General features: G+C 38.8%; 7 protein-coding genes across 12 annotated transcripts; 3 read left to right on the top strand and 4 right to left on the bottom strand.

Moving 5' to 3' along the window:
- Positions 1–894: 894 nt before the first annotated feature.
- Positions 895–2853, top strand: LOC6611950. Its single transcript, XM_032714124.1, has 6 exons — positions 895–1418; positions 1481–1748; positions 2116–2169; positions 2232–2282; positions 2391–2444; positions 2544–2853. Exons 1-6 carry the CDS (start codon positions 969–971, stop codon positions 2681–2683), a joined length of 1017 nt encoding a protein of 338 aa, XP_032570015.1. The 5' UTR covers positions 895–968; the 3' UTR covers positions 2684–2853.
- A 169-nt stretch (positions 2854–3022) lies between these two features.
- On the top strand, positions 3023–9303 carry LOC6611949 (lysine-specific demethylase 6A). Of its 6 annotated transcripts, none has more exons than XM_032714119.1 (15): positions 3023–3148; positions 3201–3547; positions 3918–4029; positions 5265–5440; positions 5708–5836; positions 5898–6123; positions 6192–6372; positions 6437–6694; positions 6755–6887; positions 6953–7656; positions 7730–7854; positions 7937–8356; positions 8413–8622; positions 8690–8816; positions 8905–9303. In XM_032714119.1, the coding sequence occupies exons 1-15, from the start codon at positions 3099–3101 to the stop codon at positions 9097–9099; spliced, it is 3393 nt and encodes a 1130-aa protein (XP_032570010.1). In that variant the 5' UTR covers positions 3023–3098; the 3' UTR covers positions 9100–9303. The 6 variants fall into 6 exon arrangements, with proteins under 6 accessions (XP_032570010.1, XP_032570008.1, XP_032570009.1 ...); XM_032714117.1 differs by having other exon boundaries at positions 3024–3148; positions 7715–7854; XM_032714118.1 differs by having other exon boundaries at positions 3024–3148; positions 6434–6694.
- A 257-nt stretch (positions 9304–9560) lies between these two features.
- Positions 9561–10304, top strand: LOC116800232 (protein trunk). Its single transcript, XM_032714122.1, has one exon. It carries the CDS (start codon positions 9600–9602, stop codon positions 10302–10304), a length of 705 nt encoding a protein of 234 aa, XP_032570013.1. The 5' UTR covers positions 9561–9599.
- On the bottom strand, positions 10275–11753 carry LOC6611948 (acylglycerol kinase, mitochondrial). Its single transcript, XM_002036429.2, has 3 exons — positions 11594–11753; positions 11412–11532; positions 10275–11357 (listed from the first exon to the last, which is right to left on the bottom strand). Exons 1-3 carry the CDS (start codon positions 11689–11691, stop codon positions 10350–10352), a joined length of 1227 nt encoding a protein of 408 aa, XP_002036465.2. The 5' UTR covers positions 11692–11753; the 3' UTR covers positions 10275–10349.
- Positions 11754–11863: 110 nt separating this feature from the next.
- LOC6611947 (probable transcriptional regulatory protein MYPU_6240) lies at positions 11864–12949 on the bottom strand. Its single transcript, XM_002036428.2, has 4 exons — positions 12455–12949; positions 12224–12398; positions 12071–12166; positions 11864–12017 (listed from the first exon to the last, which is right to left on the bottom strand). The coding sequence occupies exons 1-4, from the start codon at positions 12886–12888 to the stop codon at positions 11907–11909; spliced, it is 816 nt and encodes a 271-aa protein (XP_002036464.2). The 5' UTR covers positions 12889–12949; the 3' UTR covers positions 11864–11906.
- Positions 12950–13210: 261 nt separating this feature from the next.
- Positions 13211–15028, bottom strand: LOC6611946 (probable trafficking protein particle complex subunit 13 homolog). Its single transcript, XM_002036427.2, has 5 exons — positions 14881–15028; positions 14433–14820; positions 14035–14347; positions 13844–13972; positions 13211–13788 (listed from the first exon to the last, which is right to left on the bottom strand). Exons 1-5 carry the CDS (start codon positions 14921–14923, stop codon positions 13345–13347), a joined length of 1317 nt encoding a protein of 438 aa, XP_002036463.1. The 5' UTR covers positions 14924–15028; the 3' UTR covers positions 13211–13344.
- Positions 15029–15156: 128 nt separating this feature from the next.
- On the bottom strand, positions 15157–16374 carry LOC6611945 (MOB kinase activator-like 3). The gene is made up of 6 exons (XM_002036426.2): positions 16154–16374; positions 15944–16094; positions 15765–15888; positions 15605–15708; positions 15416–15531; positions 15157–15352 (listed from the first exon to the last, which is right to left on the bottom strand). Exons 1-6 carry the CDS (start codon positions 16193–16195, stop codon positions 15227–15229), a joined length of 663 nt encoding a protein of 220 aa, XP_002036462.1. The 5' UTR covers positions 16196–16374; the 3' UTR covers positions 15157–15226.
- Between the last annotated feature and the right edge of the window lie 162 nt (positions 16375–16536).

Genomic DNA, 16536 nt, shown 5'->3' with positions numbered 1-16536 from the left:
ACCTATTGAGCATTAATTACTTTTTATTTAATTCGATTGTTGAGGTATTGTAATATCGAAGGAGAAAAACGTTTTATTGTCTTTCAAAACAGTTTTCGAAAGGTTCTTTAGTAAACCAGATTACTGCAATTGTTTACTTGCTGTTTCTTCATAAAGATTAGCCAAATTGAGCTGATCTAGAACTACCTTGAACTCATGAATCGCTGGGTACATCCCAGTCGGAACAGACAGCTCTTTTCACTTATTTGTTAAAAAAATAAAATTTGACTCTTATTTATACATTTCTGCTGCAGTTCATTTGAAAACATAAATAATGGGCTTTCTGCACTGTCGCCTGCGTTTGCATGCAAACAAATTGCAGTCTAAGCTTGCGTAAACAAGAAAATAAATATTACTGCTTATATTAATTGTTCTTAAATCCTCCATTAAAACAATTAACAAAAATAATCTAAAGCTAAGTAAACGAGTTAGAAGAGTCGTTTTAAAACGTTTACCAAGGCACATACAATATTTATTATTACCGTTTTTTAATTATTTAAAATATTTTGCTTACAAATCGGATCACCCTGTTAACGATTTTCCGTGCTTAGTGAGCTGCCCTCTTTTATTTTTCATTAATTTTATGAAGCCAGACAAACAACAGTGAAACTGTAAAAACATGCGATATAAGATACCAAAAATTTGGGAATCTTAGTGCTAATTGTTATCACATAATGAGCGTAATGTTTTGACTACTTCCTCAGTTACACTTAATATAAAAATAAGTGTTATTTCGCACACCTGTTTATGCTGAATTATCGCAGCCGAATTGAGACCCAAGAATGCGGGTTCCGCTGTACTTAAGCAAATTATATAAAAAGATAAGCTATATCTCGGCATCTGTGCATCCGAGGTTGCTTACTATCTTAAACGTGTAAGGAAACCGTGAAGACAGTCAAGGTTCTCCCGCCTGCGTAGCCAAAGATACTATGATTTCGTTAGCTCTGATTATCTTGTGCTTTTTTCCGTTCGTGCAAAATGAGTACTTTCGTCCTTCGTACCAAGTCCTTGTGCGCAAAAGGAATTCTCTAGGAGATTTGATCGACGGTCACTGCTATGGAAATGTCATTCAGAGTCGCCTGGTTTTGACTTCAGCGTCGTGTTTATTGAGTGATAACGATTTCGTAAATGGAAGAGAATTGTTAAAAGCTGATGAGTTGGCGGTATCCTTTAAGGGCGAAGATTTGATCGAGTTGATATACCTCGTTGGTGGCATAGACATCTATCCGCAGTTTAATTTCTCATCGTTGGACAATGATATAGCGATCCTAAGTCTCAGTACGCAACTTCCTCTTGCCGAGCGAAGCGATATTGAATGGGTTTTAGTCGCTGACTATGATTTTACCGATTCTCCATTGGAGGAGGGCGTGGAATCTTACGTAAGTACTTACATATTTACTTCAAAAATCAATTTTAATAATACATATAATTCATACAATAGGTTTGGAAGAATTCGAATGGAGAAAACATATATCCCGGCTATGGTGTTATTCATGAAAGCAATTTAGTTGGAATCATTTCCTATGGCTTGCCATCGAAAAATAAACGGGAATCTAATCTTGAAGTTCAGCGCCCAAATAGGTTTACGCAATTAAATCCATATTTAAGTTGGATATATACAATAATACAGAATGCAGAGATTGCGGACATTCAAAACAACAACTACAGTGCATCTCTACCTTATCGTCAAAGAAAAATCGCAGAAATAGGTAGTGTAAACAGAAATTTATTTACTATATTTATTTTGCTGTCAAAAGTAGTTTATCGTTTGCGGATTAAGAGAAACAAATAGTTTCGTAGAATCTTTCCTCTGCTTTCCCGAGAAAGATTAACTGCATTTTGATAAGAATATTTTTCTGATAAAGCTAAAAAGAACTACTTATAGCCAGAATTTTAAGGTCTTAAATTTATAACGCTTTTCTTTTGGGAAGAAGGGTTATCTTAACACATTTATCAAAAATCAAATAAATATGAAAGGTCCTTACTAGCCTTTTTAGAAATCCCTTAGGAATTTGATTTTTCGTTGTTTACATATCAATTACATATTAATTAGTACATTTTAAAATATTTTTTCAGTTGAGGAATTCGTTGAGCCTGATGCGGTGTATTTTCCAGACCCAGCAAACCCCAGTAAGTCAAATTTACTTAGTTTTATTATCTAAAATAACTTAAATTTGAATATTTAATTTCAGTTAAAGATGACATTGAAACTGATGTAGAAGATTTGACGGATTCAGAAACTGGTAAGAAAATGAAAGCCACTGTTCATACTTTCAAATTGCTTTTTAAATGGTTCTAAAATCTACTTATTTTCCTTTTGCTATACTTATTCACCGAGTAATTCTTTTCAGATGCTGTAAACGTTGAAAGCGTCTCAGAAGACTTTTTAAACACAGAGGACCCTTGTAAGTTTATTCATTATTAATGATATTCAAATATTACATTAATTGTTTAGCTAAAATACTTTTAATTCAAAATGACCTAAAATTTTGCTTATATTGCAGTTAATGAAAACATCGAAAGTGAGAAAGAATTCCTAAAAAACGGAGAAAGCATTTCTAAGGCCAAAGGAGTTTGTGCATGGATATGCATATTTAATTTACTACTAGCAAAAACTCGCACAATAAATTTCCATTTTTTTTAACTAATTTTTCCATTTATTTTGTGATCTGTAATTAGATCAGTTTCAATAACCTAAATGTATATTTAATCTGCAAAGAAACAAATGTGCTGCAATAAAATTAAAATTTTTAAAACATAAATTGTAAATAGCATCTGTATTGATTTGTTGTATAATAAAGTGTTATCAGTTAACGCAAAATAAAAAATTATTTGGTCACAGTTCACCACATTTCCCAATCGTTCCTCACAAATCGATAGTGAGAAACGAACTTCAAGAAAGGCGTGACACGTCGACCATAGAAACCTGTCTCATCTCTAAGAATATTTTAGTGTCACCTCTAAACTAAAAATATAAATAAAAAAAGATTTTAAAAACTACGCTGTATTATTGCCCACGCTTCTGAAGTCCAGTAGTTTTGAAAACAGTTGGTTTAAGAATGGGGCAACTAACTTTCGAGGATGATTGCCTGATCCGCGAGCTGGATAGGTACGATTAATGCCAATCGCTCGAGTCTTGTTTAATAATATTTACGTTTCAGTCGATACTACGGCTTTTTGGATTTGTCCAATTCGAAAAATGCGGAATTAAGGAATCTCGTTCAGCAGACCATCACAAACTTGCAAAACTACATTGCAAATGGCCAGGCGCACGAATCGAAGAACAGCAGTGATAATAAAAATGCTATACAAAAGTTAGAGCCATCAACTCAAGCAGGTGAACATATGGAAAACACATCGTCTCAAAACAATGACGACACCAAACCTTTCGAGCAAGATACCAAGGAAAAGGTGCCCATCATTGAAGAAAAACCCCAGGATGAACACTACGTTAATGCTCTTTGCAAACTTGGCCACCTGCATCTTCTTCTTGGCGAATACTCTGAAGGTAAATAAACATCAAGATGCACTTGTCCAGATACAATCTGTAGATTGTGCCAGTAACATCTATAGGATGCTTGTAGTCCTCACAAATTCATATATATGAATATGAACATGGCACATTCCTTTATTTTAATGTACTTCAATTATTTCGAAATTGTGCTTATGAAGACGTGAATATCTGGTTCTTTTACCTTACATAATGCTTCAGGTGAAACAATTGTTTCTTAAGTTAGGAACATAGTTGTAAAATGCCGCATGCCTGACATGCTTTAACATTAGAATCTGAGAAACTGCAGCGTAGCTTTTACGACGCATAAATAACATATCTCTTCAATCCATTATTAAAGATCCTGAATTCTTATTATTTTTTGTAGCTTTATCAGCGTACCAGAAGTATTTACGATTCAGAGAAAACAATTACTGGACAAATCATGCATTTATGTATGGAATAGGCGTTGCTTATTTTAAACTTCGGTGCTTTAAATGGTAAGTTTAATATTTTAACTGCTTAAATAGATGTGTTGTATTTAAGAAATATCTTTATCACGTTTAAAAACAATTAAGATATATTTAATAATTAAAATCCATTTAATGCGAATTCGATATAAATTGTTGAATCGTAGATGCATGACCAGTGGAATCAAATTTATTTATTATAATAATCGATAGCTCTTATCGATGTATACGTTTCGATATTATATCGTTCCCATTTAATCACGCTATCGCGCCTGTCACATCCCTATTGTATTGATATTAAATTGTTTACTAAATAGATTCTACACGAAACAACACTGCCACTAATAGTATATATATATTTGTAAACAATTCACAACGAATTAAAATTAAGACTGCCGAGATTTTTTCGAATAAAAAAAGTGCGTTTACTGGTTAGTTTTGGATCTTTTCACAGTTGTCTGGATTCTAAAAAAAAAAAACAAATGGATGCTGTAAACATTAATACTTACAACAATTATAGTTAACCCGATTAAATATTGCCAGAACTTAAAATAAAAATGGATGTTTCCATTGTATTCCTTTGTTTGTTTTTGCCAATTCGCTGTTATAAAAATACATAAATTCTCGTTACATGCATGTATGTGTGTACACGGTGTGTGTGTGTGCGTGTGCCTGTGTACAAAATGCAATGAGTGCCCCCCTTTAAGGTCGTTAGTTGAATTGCGGGGTTAAAATGTGTTCTTTGTTTAATTGCAATAATGTCGAAAGCTAACATTTAGGCAGGCCGCGTCCGGCGCAAATAATCAATGATTCTCAATGCATTTCTATCTGATAAATAGCCATGAAACGGTCTGTCTCGTTTTTTTGAGTGCACGCAGACATGTCTGTCGACACGACGGCTGCAAGTTCTATTGTTATTTATAAACAAAACCTGCATTTTGCGGGCACATTTTAGGAGATTAACATTTAAGTTTTCTGTTGTGCACTAATCATCGGAGTTCTAGTTTAATTAAGTATGTTACTTGAATTTGTTTGTTCAAATGGTTATTTGTATGTATGTACATACACGTGCATATGTGTACGTGACTGCATGCACATAAGTATGTATGCCCTTATGTAAACACCGCTCACTGTAAACAATTACTAACGATTTCATTTAAAATTAAAAATAAAAGAAAATTTAATAAATTAAAATAATACATTCAAGTTATAACAAATAATTCAGAAACGAATATATGTACTAATTTATTTCCTATTTTTTCTAGGGCCATCAAATCGTTTCAGGAGCTTTTATACCTAAGTCCCAATTTTACATGTGCAAATGAAGTTCATTTGCGTCTAGGTCTTATGCTAAAACACTGCGGGGAGTTCCATATTGCCCTTAAACATTTACAATTGGCGCTGCTTTATACATATCCTTCGACCTTTTCGGAACTTCAGGGTAAGATCGATCGAATAATTATACATTTTTGCATATAAGTTTCATTTAGGTGAAAATATTTTTACGTACTTCACATATTTTCTTAAAATGTTATCTTGTTATTGATCAACTTACATATATGCAAAAAATATTTATACATTGAATCATCAAGTAATACGATGAACCCAAACTTCTATGATTCATTCAAAATTTAAATATTTTGCAGTACGTTCACCCCGTGCCTTAAACTTTACGAAAACAACTAAATTCATTATTAATACTTTACAGTCAAATTTCAAATCGCGCATTTGTACGAAGTTCAAAACAAGCACAAAGCGGCAAAGGATGGCTACGAATTTCTTCTAAATGAGAAGAACATCTCCTTGGAGCTCAAAGCAGATGTTTATCGACAATTAGGTGAGCTAGAAAGTTATATTTTTAGCTGCTAAAGACTAAACTTTTTATTGAATCCTTAAAGGATGGATGTACCATTGCGTAGAATGCCTAGGCGAAAAAAAGGAACGTGAAGCGAACGCATTAAATTTTCTACAAAAATCAATCGAAGCTGACCCAAAGAGTGGACAATCATTATATTTACTAGGAAGGTGTTACGCCGGCATCAATAAGGTTCATGATGCTTTCCTAGCATACCGCAATTCGGTGGAAAAAAGTGAGGGGAATGCTGATACTTGGTGCTCAATCGGGTAAAATAACAATGAATGTGCTTTGGCTTGTCCCCTATCTTATTTTCATTCTACACATGCACTTATAGCGTCTTATATCAGCAACAAAATCAACCCACGGATGCCCTTCAAGCCTACATATGTGCTGTGCAATTGGATAAAGACCATAAAGCCGCGTGGACCAACCTGGGTATACTTTATGAGAGCTGTGGTCAATTACGAGATGCCTATGCTTGCTACTTAAATGCAACCAAACAAATATCATTCCAGGTAAATGTAAATATGCATATGTATCTAGTTCAAATACCTAACATACTGGTTTTGCTTGAAGAAGTCTTCGTTAATTCGAAAGAAACAAGCAATACGTATGAAAAAGGACACAATTGGACTGTCGAAAGGCCTATCTCAGAGAATCACTTTCCTGGAGGGCCAGCTCAGTCAAGCACCATTGCCAAGTATTACATCGAAGCGCCGCCAGCTGTGTTCAATCGAAGAAGCTTGGAACCTGCCAATATCATTAGAAATGAACTCTCGCCAACAACAAACAGCGCAGATGCTACCAAGACAGGTCACAAAGCAAAGTCCAGTACAGGTGAATTCCTAAATCCTAAGCTAATCAGTGGGCAATCAACTAAACCATGTTTTTAAACAGGGACCGCCACCACCTTATCCGCATAGCCAACTCAGCCAAAGTCCCATACCTTCGAAACGTATTAAGGAAGATGGCACAGGCCAACAAGAAGTAACACAAAACAACAGTCAGACATCTGCGCAAAATCTAATAAGTGAGTGACCAATTTAAATAGCATATATCTTAAAGTATTAAATTACTTTCTAACATTCCAAACAGACATTTCGGAATCTTTAAACCAGCGCAACTTCAACGCCATGCCGGAGAGCAACAAAAGTTCGGAGCAAAGTGTTCTTGACACCTTCGACGACATCTCGAATGATATTTATAAACAGAATGAGAGCATCAAGCTCGAACGTTTGAGCCACGATGCACTCAGTAACAATGAGGACTCGAGGCATGATTATATTGGCGGTGACAACGCCGACCTCTCAACCACGTTCAAAATACAAATGGACTCAAAGCAGTTGATGGCAGCTGTGAAGCTGCTGCCGATCGACGAACCGCCCGTGCACTGCACCATTTTGCAAGTGAATGCGCCGCCGCCATCTCCGCCCGATTGCCCACCGCAGAAACTGACGCGAGATCAACTCCTGCCTCCCACACCCTCTGTTCATTTAGAAAATAAGAAGAACGCGTTCAGTCCCCAGTTGCAGGAGTTTTGCCTGAAACATCCGATTGCCGTTGTACGCGGCTTGGCGGGCGCTCTGAAGCTAGATCTCGGTCTCTTTTCGACCAAAACGTTGGTGGAAGCCAACCCGGACCATAGTGTTGAGGTTCGGACCCAAGTGCACCAGTCTCCCGATGAAAATTGGGACACTTCGCAGGGTAAGCGCGTCTGGGCCTGCATTTCCCATCGGTCTCACACAACCATAGCCAAATATGCCCAATATCAGGCATCCAGTTTTCAAGACAGCTTGAAGGTAATGTTCGTTGGCTTGGTTCCTCTTTAACATGAATACAGTTTACTTTATCGTGTAGCTTATTTTACCGCAGGATGAAAGCGATAAAGGTTTCCCCGGCTCGCAAGCAATGTCGGACTCAGACTCAAAGGACTCGGTATCCAATTCGAACATTGTTCTCAAGCGTAAAAAACACAAAATAAACAGCAAAATGTTGAGGTAATGGTAGCTCCAACCATTTACGTCTGCATAACGAGCTAGTTGAACTTAAATTAAATGCTTATTTTGCTTTTTTTTTTAGGTTCGGAACCAACGTGGACCTCTCCGATGAAAAGAAATGGAAACCACAACTAACAGAGCTACAAAAACTGCCAGCTTTTGCGCGAGTTATATCCGCTGCCAATATGCTATCACACGTGGGCCACGTCATTTTGGGCATGAACACCGTTCAGCTGTATATGAAGGTGCCCGGAAGTAGGACGCCTGGCCACCAAGAGAACAACAACTTCTGCTCAATCAACATCAACATCGGTCCTGGCGACTGTGAATGGTTTGCCGTACCCGATGCCTACTGGGGCGGAGTTCACAATCTGTGCGAGAAGAACAACATCAGCTATCTGCACGGCTCGTGGTGGCCCGTCCTGGAGGATTTATACAAGGAGAATATACCAGTTTATAGATTTATACAGAAACCCGGTGACTTGGTTTGGGTGAATGCCGGGTAAGCACTGAATATAAAAGGAAAGATGATGTATTAACAATCAAACCTACTATCAGATGCGTCCATTGGGTTCAGTCGATCGGTTGGTGCAACAACATTGCGTGGAACGTTGGACCCTTGACTGCCCGTCAGTATTCTCTTGCCATCGAGCGATATGAGTGGAATAAAGTGCAGGCCTTCAAAAGCATTGTGCCGATGGTGCATTTAAGCTGGAACCTTGCAAGGAACATCAAAGTGTCCGATACCAAACTTTTCGAGCTGATAAAGTGAGTTAGAAAATCAAAGTGATCCCTTTTGCAGATCGTATAGGTATATATTGTATCCAAATTTCAGAATGTGTTTGCTGCAAACGCTGAAAAACGTTTTGCACATACAAGAGTATGTCAAATCGAAAGGTGTGGAAATACGTTTCAATGGACGCGGAAAGAACGAAGCATCCCATTACTGCGGACAATGCGAGGTATTTAGCGTAGTATTATTTATGTATTTCTATTGTTTTATAGGTGCTATGAACCCTGTGTACTTAATCATATGTGCTCTCTTTGCAGGTTGAGGTTTTCAATGTGCTGTTCATCAAGGAGCAGGAGAAACGACACGTGGTCCACTGCCTATCGTGCGCGCTGAAGTTGTCTCCGTCGCTCCAGGGAATCGTTTGCCTGGAGGAGTATCGTCTGTCGGAGCTGCAGCGCGTGTACGATTCGTTTACTTTACACAGAACCCAAGGACTAGCATACACTCAGTAGTTGTAATAAGAGGAATCATTTTAAGTAATGCAGATTTAATATATGTATATTTTACAACGTACAATATACTCTATTGTTTTGATAAAACATTACGGTACGAATATATAGAGATGGGATTTTTCGAATAAAGCCATCAGAGCTGTTTTTTCGGCTATTTTGTTTGATAGTCGAAGAAACTGGAGCCCACTTGAGTAGCGAAACTTACCTTATGATGACAATTTTATTATGACTTCAAATATTTAGACCCATCTTTTATAGTTTAATATAAAAAAAAACTTTAAATTTATCCAAAGTTTAGAATGCGTTTTAGTTATATATATGAATAAATTTAATTTATAATCTTTCGCAATGACACTGAAATTAAAATCATTCTTTTCATTGAATTGGCTGTTATTACTTTAGTACCGAAATAAGTTACAGTGTAGAGAGCAACGATAACTGCTGTAATCACGATAAATCAGTTGCTACTACTGGTGTAGTAGCCCTGTTTTTAGCCAGCCATGTTTCTGCGATTACTGTGTCCAAATATGAAATCCCACAGTGAACTGGCCATTGTGCTCACTTGGTTGGCAGTTCTTGGTACGGCTCAAGATGATGTCGATTACTGCGCCGAGCTATCCACGCAGTCGCTGGCCAAAATTCTGGGACAGGCATTCAATCCGCGCTATATGAGCATCGATCCGCCGGGCGAGCCCGAGGAGAAGAGCTATCATCTGGGCTACAAGCGTTCGTCGTACGAGCTGCCATTCTATGCGGACAGTGACGCGATTTCAGTTAGCCACTTTCCCGCCTGGGAGACCAACCACTTTGCGCTGGTGGAGAAGAAGGAGCCACCGAGGAGCAAGAGCCTGCGCACGAGGAGCGCGTTCATGGATCGTGTGGGACATCCGAGAATCGATGGGTTCAAGCAGCGGCCGTGGGAGTGCTCGTCGAAGATCAACTGGATTGACTTAGGCTTAAATTACTTTCCACGCTATATCCGTTCGATCGAGTGTATTGCCAGAAAATGTTGGTATGATCACTTTAATTGCAAGCCAAAATCATTTACAATAAAAGTACTGCGCCGTAAAACTGGCTCATGCATTCGAATAAACGATAAATTGATTTTGATCACCGCAGAGAAGTTTGAGAATGATTATACGCAGCTCTGGATTTGGGAAGAAATAGCGGTTAACTTTTGCTGTGAATGTGTTATGCTATACTAGTAGCGCCATTTAATCAAGATTTAATTAATATACACGTTTAAAATGTCAACAAAAAACTTTAATAGCATTGGGAACAACAGATACCTTAATGGGTCTTGCATCGTACTCCTCGCCGTCGATGGAGTAAAACTTCTCGCCCATTTCACCATCCGGATGCAGTTGAATAGTCCTGCTCTTAACCACCAAGCTGGGCAAAATTTTGCTGCACGTGACTTCGGGAATTTGCTTGATGAACTCCCAGCCCGGCTGCAGGGAGCTTATAAACTGGCTCTCCAGCTCCGCAAAGTTATCCTTGTTCTGAACACAATTGATGTTTATCTGGCTGGCTTCAGCGCTTCCCTCGAACTTCTTGCTGCAATTGTCGTTCTTGACGAGCGGCCTCTTGGTTTCACCCGCATTATTCTTGTACTTAATGAGGCCTCTGGTGAAGAGGCCAGAGGGCTGGACGGTCTCCTGACGCTGGGCAGTAGCAGCACAGTCAACGCAGCCAGGACACGGCGGTGTATACACATAGTCGGTCTTAAGGCTCCAGTTATCGGCAAAGGACTTGGAGGCAGCGGAAGCGTAGTGACGCAGTGGTCCAAAGTACCAGTACTTATCCTTTGCCGCATCGATGTCCTCCAGCAGACCCCAGGACAGACCATTAAGACCGAATATGGGCTTCAATTGGCTGTCGCTGCCATCTTCTTCGTTGATCACATCGAAGCGAATCACGCTCTGGTACTGACTCTCATCCTTGAGCATAGGTTCCAGGGCTTTGGAAAGGCTTTTCACATAGTTGACGTCCTTGACGCCAAAGATGTTGATGCGCTTGGATGCGGACTGCACCGAACGTCCCAGCGGAAGGATGGTGATCGGGCAGAGATTGCCGCGTCTACGCATCAGCCCAGTGACCACCTCCGATGAGGTGCCGTCGCCGCCGGCAACCACAATGGCATCGGGTAGCGTTGCCAGCTCTTCCACGTAGGTTTTGGCATGACCAATGTGATTCGTTCGAAGGATCTCCACCGAATATCCAGCTAAATGCAAAACCGGCTCGCAGTAGTTCTTAAACTGAAAATCTATGGCTGGGTTATCATCTTAGTCAACTGTGTGCCAGCTACTTACGAACTTCTCCGATCTCTTCTTGTTGGCCACCGGATTCATGACCACCAGTACCTTTCTGGGTCGATCCGATACCCAATTGGTCTGAATGTTGGAGGCGAATTCCCGCATATGTTGTTCAATCCTGGAAAGCAAATGAGGAGGTTAAAGTTTCGTCGAATTTCCACTGTTTTCTGAATGCATACTCGATGTGAGTTTTCAGCGCTTGCAGCGCGTACACAGACACTGCAGCTCCGAACGTGCATTTCTTCCAATTATTCCGAATAACTCTTAAATAATTCATATTTTCAATTTCGACCGATGATTTTGATTCCACATTGGTTTCATACAAACAGCTGGATTTTAGTTCGTCAACGGTATTCCAGCAAGTTTACATAAGCTTTAAAATAACAGAAACGTTTGGCGCTGAAACAGGAACACTGAAAATTGAACACTCTGTTACTTAACAGTTCAAATTTAAACTCAGTAATTAATATATTCAACGTTTTATTTAACAAGTCATGTTTGTTCCACATTGTCATAAATATCCTCTAAGCCTGGGAGGTTTCTCAGTTTTTCTACAAACACATCATATGCCTTTTGCTCTTCGGGTGATAATTGGACTACATTCTGAAAGATAATACGATTTAAATATAGGAAAATTAAATTAACGAATGATTTACCATTGGCGAAAATATGTGTTCACTGTTTTCCACGGTGTATCCAGCCTTTTCCAGTTTCCTGCTTAAGCTAGTTAAAACCAATGGACTGCATAGGAACTGAATAAATGTAGGAAAATTAATATTTATATAATATACATGAAAACAATCACATACATTGACGGAGCCATCGGCATTGTCAACGACTTCGATCTCTTCGGCGCCCAACTCTATAGCATCATTGGTGGCTTTATCCTCCAAACTGGATTCATTTAGAAGTTTTGCAGTATCATAGCGCGTTTCAATCAATCCAAAGTCCTCAAACAGGTTTCCAACATCCATGAACTCACCTCTAAAAACCTCATAAGTAAATTATAACCAACAAAATGATGCAAATTGAGATATTACCCGGCTTTTTTGATCATCGGTGTCGCATCCATTTTAACGCCAGAAAAGTTGTCGGTATAGAAAATGCATATGAGGTACACGTTTCTTTTGTACTTGATATCGATCCTGTACTTCTTAAGTTGCACTTTGCTGGCTTTGAATTTGTTTAAGGTATTTTGTATGGTGCCACTGGGCATGTTTTGCTTGAGGGCTCTTTCGATTTCCGTCCGCAAAAGGGAGTTAATTGCCGGATCCGCGGAGTTTCCCTCCTGAATGGCCATTCGAATTTGCCTCGAAATTTTTGCAAATAGCGCCGCTCGTGCCCCATCCTTCAGTGCTTTGGTGTGCTTGATATTGGCCCATTTGGAATGGCCCGCCATTCCGCGAATCGGTTGTTGGGCTTGGAATATGCATTTTCCAAAATGCGTGGAAAATGTGCACACATTTCGTAACATTTTAAGATCTAGTGTTATGATCTAAAAAGTGGACTAGTGTTACCGGCGCAGAAGTTCGAAAAAATCCGTGTTGCTATAAGAAATTTGGTCTAAATTTTCAATTATATTTGATTTAAATTAAATGTGGTATTTTTTGAATCTATTGTGGGAACATGGGTATGTTTTTTATTTATTTATTTAATTTTGTTATTTGCTAAGAAAAGAGAGATCGAACTATCTATGTACAAGAAAGTATATAAAATATGGAATTAATAAACTGAATTAATAATTCAGGATTCCATAATGCACTCAATGGACATTTCTTTAAGGACATTTCAGGAAATTTTCATTAAAAAAATTATCCCGCCGACTTTTTTTATTAAGGTATAGCGTTTTACACAGAATAACAACATAAATTATAAAATCTATTCCACATTAACATAAAGTTAAAGTATACATTTTTGCATCTATTCAATTCTAAACAACTTGTAGTTGAACTTGCTTTTGGGTCAAACAGCTTGCAGCACTTTCGTAACGAATTAACTTATTCTGATGAGTTGTGGTATCATTATCGTAATCCGAATTAACAACAAAAACATCGACGACGTTTTCAATGGTGAACTGCTCATTTTGGAGCGTGTTGGTCAATACCAAGGGTGTTATTTTTACGAGGCCCAATTTAGATGGACAGACGGACAATGGAAACTCGGCAGATTCGCCACTTTGCAGAAGATTCAGCATAAAATCAGCACAGCCCGTGTATTGACTATCGGGCGAAAACTTTGCAGCCAGTCGCACATTCAGTTTCATTGGATGCTCGGATGTATTCGTCAAGCGACAATTGAACGTGAATATCGTGCCGATTTTAATGGTGTTCTTCGCATCCAGTACTTCCAAGCGGAGCGTTTTGCATTCGAATGGCTAAAAAATTAGAATATTATATGGGATATATTTTATTTACAATTGTTTTAACTACCAATCGCTGTAGCTGACTAGTTTGCAATCTGCCCTTCTCGCCCAGATTCGACCTCCAGACGATGTCCAGTTTTCCCACATTATTAAATTGCCGCAGGGTATCCACGTTCTTCGCAATATCTCCTTTGGGCTGCACGCAAGATACGAAATTGTATGAATTTGTTATAGATATTAGAGTTCAGTGCATTTTACCTTGATGCAATAGAGGAACTGACAACTATTGTTGGGTTGCAGCATGTGCTTCACCGTGAATACGGATTCCCCATTTGGCAGCGTGTTCAGTGGTGTGACGGAGTAGTCCTCGGAGCCATCTAGCTCCACCTTTTCCAGGCAGAAGGGACTGGTGGTCACGTTTTGGATCTGTGCCTCCAAGTAGATTTCGTCGATTTCCGCATTGTAGAACTTGGTTTTCACATCGAGTGGCTTCAGCACTTGGAACTTGAAAAACTTTCTCAACGATTGAGCATAGCCCGCAGGAGTCGAGTAGTTCACTTCGCAGACGAGACTGAAAGGAATTCAGTACATCTAATGATATTCTTAGATTATATGGACGAACGAGCTTGTTTTGCCAACTTTCCTGTGCTACTTACATGTGTGTTCCGATTTCCTTTACCTCGTATCGTATCACATCGTCAATGGTTCCACCCGGCGGCAATACCACTGGCGACTTGGAGTTCTCGTGCATGGATAGGTTGATGCGTGACGTGTTCGACTGGAGATCCGCCTTGACGGTGACGCACTCCACCGGATTCGGGGTGGTGTTGTGGACGCAGATGTAGCTCGCGAATGTTTCGCCCAGGTAAATGCTGCCGAAGGACTGTGGCAGCAGTAGCACTTGGCCGGCCGCCAAGGTCTCTGCACAGGCACCGGACATTCCGTCGCTCTCCTGGGAGTTGCTAAATCTCTGCACCAAATCCGTGGGCTCGCAGGTTACCACAGGTCCAAGGCCCACCAAAGTGGGCCGCATCAAGCGCATAACTAAGAAAACAGGAAATCATCAATACTTTGGCCGTAATTTGCACTGCATCCGACATTTACCTTTCAGGGCCACCAAGTGCGAATCGGGTTCAACCATCTCCATTTTGTACAATACTCTAATAAGTGCTTACTTTAACAAAATAAATCTGCAATTTAATTTACTCAGTGCGAAAAACTCTGTTTACATCGGTGCGACCAAATCTATTAAACTTTATTATACCAATTTTTAACAGAGGAGTACCCCTAATATACCATTTTGATGAGAAAATAATACCAACAAACAAAAATTTTGAAAAACTAAAATTATAATTTTACGTTTTAGGAAAAGGACACCAATCTTTGTGTTCGCTTATTTATTCTGTAATAAACAATACATATTTACAATACAATCCAGTACAAATTACTTTCAATCCTTATCCTTGCAAATTCTAGATGTCATTTCTTGTAAGGGTTCCAATTCCTTGGCCGAAATCATGTCAAATTCTTGCACAAAGTAGTAAAAATGCTTGTAGCAGGCATTCACGTGAGCTTCCTGAAAACGGGGAAAACATTTCACAGTTTATTGAATTAATTAAAGTAACTATTTAGTACGCACCGCTCCAATGCTCACAATCCGATCGAAGTGGTGAATATAGACGTGGACGAAAACACGAAAAAGACGGGTTAAAATTTTACGACTTATTGCTAAAAAGTTTTTGGGAAAAGGAACATCTGAAAGCAATAATGGTACACATTTAGGAAAGGGCGAAACAATATGTATAAAGGAAAATATATTATTTCCTACCCGTGGACACTGGAAAAACAGCTTCGTTGTTAATTTGTGACTCAATCCAGTCCATTAAATGCTCAATGTACTTTTGGGCTGAGAGGGCGGTTGGCTTTTTGTATCTGAAATCGTAGCCACATTAGTTTATGCTCTACGGAATATCATTTCCTGGACTTACAGATCTCCATCGGCCCATAAGTACTCATATCTGGAGCCGCCAGACATCGTGGGACATGTAGTTTCGTTGCAAAACTCAGAAACGGTTCCGTAGATCAAGTTTATGCGATTGAAGAAGTCCACAACTGAAATATACAACGTTAGGTATACTATATATATAGTATAATTCATTATTCTCACCGTGCACAGCTAGCCAGTCGTTGAGATTCTCCCCTTGCGGCAAACGCACCACTTGCCGCAGATTAATCCCGGATTGCAAACTGGCCTGGGCTTGCTTATGTAAGGAATACCTAATGGTTCCGGATGCAAAGGGCTTCTTTGGCCTAAAGGTCTGAAAATTAGTTTGAAACTATATCAACTGCATATGGTTTTGTTATTGACCAAACATACCTTGCCCTTTTGGAAGAATTCTAAAAATCCATTTAAAGCCATAATATCTTGTTGGAGATTCTGTTGGTAGTGAGAATATTTTGGCACATATGTAGGCGCTGCTTACAGCACAAACGTTTGTCAATTGAATAACTATTAATGCTGTTTATAAATAATGTTTACATCTATTCAGTTCTTTAGATTATTCTGTATTTTTATGCCGATGGAGAGATGGGAGAAACCATTGATAGCTTTTTCACGACTAAGTTATCGAACCCTTAGATTAATCGTTCCACTTATCACTGTTCCAGTGTACCGATTGGAAAACACCCTTAAATAACAAATATTTAATTATTTCTTATTTATCATAAAAATACTTTAATTTGGCTTTAATCACTATAAAA

This window comes from Drosophila sechellia, chromosome 2L (assembly GCF_004382195.2).
Source record: "Drosophila sechellia strain sech25 chromosome 2L, ASM438219v1, whole genome shotgun sequence".
In the NCBI taxonomy this organism is placed as follows: domain Eukaryota; kingdom Metazoa; phylum Arthropoda; class Insecta; order Diptera; family Drosophilidae; genus Drosophila; species Drosophila sechellia.
This window is presented reverse-complemented; position numbering and strand designations above follow the sequence as displayed.

Excerpts from the sequence above, each read along its gene's own strand:
- LOC6611948 (XM_002036429.2), bottom strand. The coding sequence starts at position 11,691 with ATGAATTATTTAAGAGTTATTCGGAATAATTGGAAGAAATGCACGTTC. Across the intron at positions 11,533-11,593 it reads GCGCTGAAAACTCACATCGA|GATTGAACAACATATGCGGG; the intron begins GTATGCATTCAG and ends TTTGCTTTCCAG. Across the intron at positions 11,358-11,411 it reads AGAAGAGATCGGAGAAGTTC|TTTAAGAACTACTGCGAGCC; the intron begins GTAAGTAGCTGG and ends ATAGATTTTCAG.
- LOC6611946 (XM_002036427.2), bottom strand. The coding sequence starts at position 14,923 with ATGGAGATGGTTGAACCCGATTCGCACTTGGTGGCCCTGAAAG. Across the intron at positions 14,821-14,880 it reads GCACTTGGTGGCCCTGAAAG|TTATGCGCTTGATGCGGCCC; the intron begins GTAAATGTCGGA and ends CTGTTTTCTTAG. Across the intron at positions 13,973-14,034 it reads AGTTCCTCTATTGCATCAAG|CCCAAAGGAGATATTGCGAA; the intron begins GTAAAATGCACT and ends TCTTGCGTGCAG.
- LOC6611950 (XM_032714124.1), top strand. The coding sequence starts at position 969 with ATGATTTCGTTAGCTCTGATTATCTTGTGCTTTTTTCCGTTCGTGCAA. Across the intron at positions 1,749-2,115 it reads AAGAAAAATCGCAGAAATAG|TTGAGGAATTCGTTGAGCCT; the intron begins GTAGTGTAAACA and ends ATATTTTTTCAG. Across the intron at positions 2,283-2,390 it reads TTTGACGGATTCAGAAACTG|ATGCTGTAAACGTTGAAAGC; the intron begins GTAAGAAAATGA and ends AATTCTTTTCAG.
- LOC6611949 (XM_002036430.2), top strand. The coding sequence starts at position 3,099 with ATGGGGCAACTAACTTTCGAGGATGATTGCCTGATCCGCGAGCTGGAT. Across the intron at positions 3,149-3,200 it reads CTGATCCGCGAGCTGGATAG|TCGATACTACGGCTTTTTGG; the intron begins GTACGATTAATG and ends TTTACGTTTCAG. Across the intron at positions 5,837-5,897 it reads AGATGTTTATCGACAATTAG|GATGGATGTACCATTGCGTA; the intron begins GTGAGCTAGAAA and ends GAATCCTTAAAG.
- LOC6611947 (XM_002036428.2), bottom strand. The coding sequence starts at position 12,888 with ATGTTACGAAATGTGTGCACATTTTCCACGCATTTTGGAAAATGCATA. Across the intron at positions 12,399-12,454 it reads CCGATGATCAAAAAAGCCGG|AGGTGAGTTCATGGATGTTG; the intron begins GTAATATCTCAA and ends TGAGGTTTTTAG. Across the intron at positions 12,018-12,070 it reads AACACATATTTTCGCCAATG|AATGTAGTCCAATTATCACC; the intron begins GTAAATCATTCG and ends ATTATCTTTCAG.
- LOC116800232 (XM_032714122.1), top strand. The coding sequence starts at position 9,600 with ATGTTTCTGCGATTACTGTGTCCAAATATGAAATCCCACAGTGAACTG.
- LOC6611945 (XM_002036426.2), bottom strand. The coding sequence starts at position 16,195 with ATGGCTTTAAATGGATTTTTAGAATTCTTCCAAAAGGGCAAG. Across the intron at positions 16,095-16,153 it reads AATTCTTCCAAAAGGGCAAG|ACCTTTAGGCCAAAGAAGCC; the intron begins GTATGTTTGGTC and ends ACTAATTTTCAG. Across the intron at positions 15,889-15,943 it reads CGACTGGCTAGCTGTGCACG|TTGTGGACTTCTTCAATCGC; the intron begins GTGAGAATAATG and ends TGTATATTTCAG.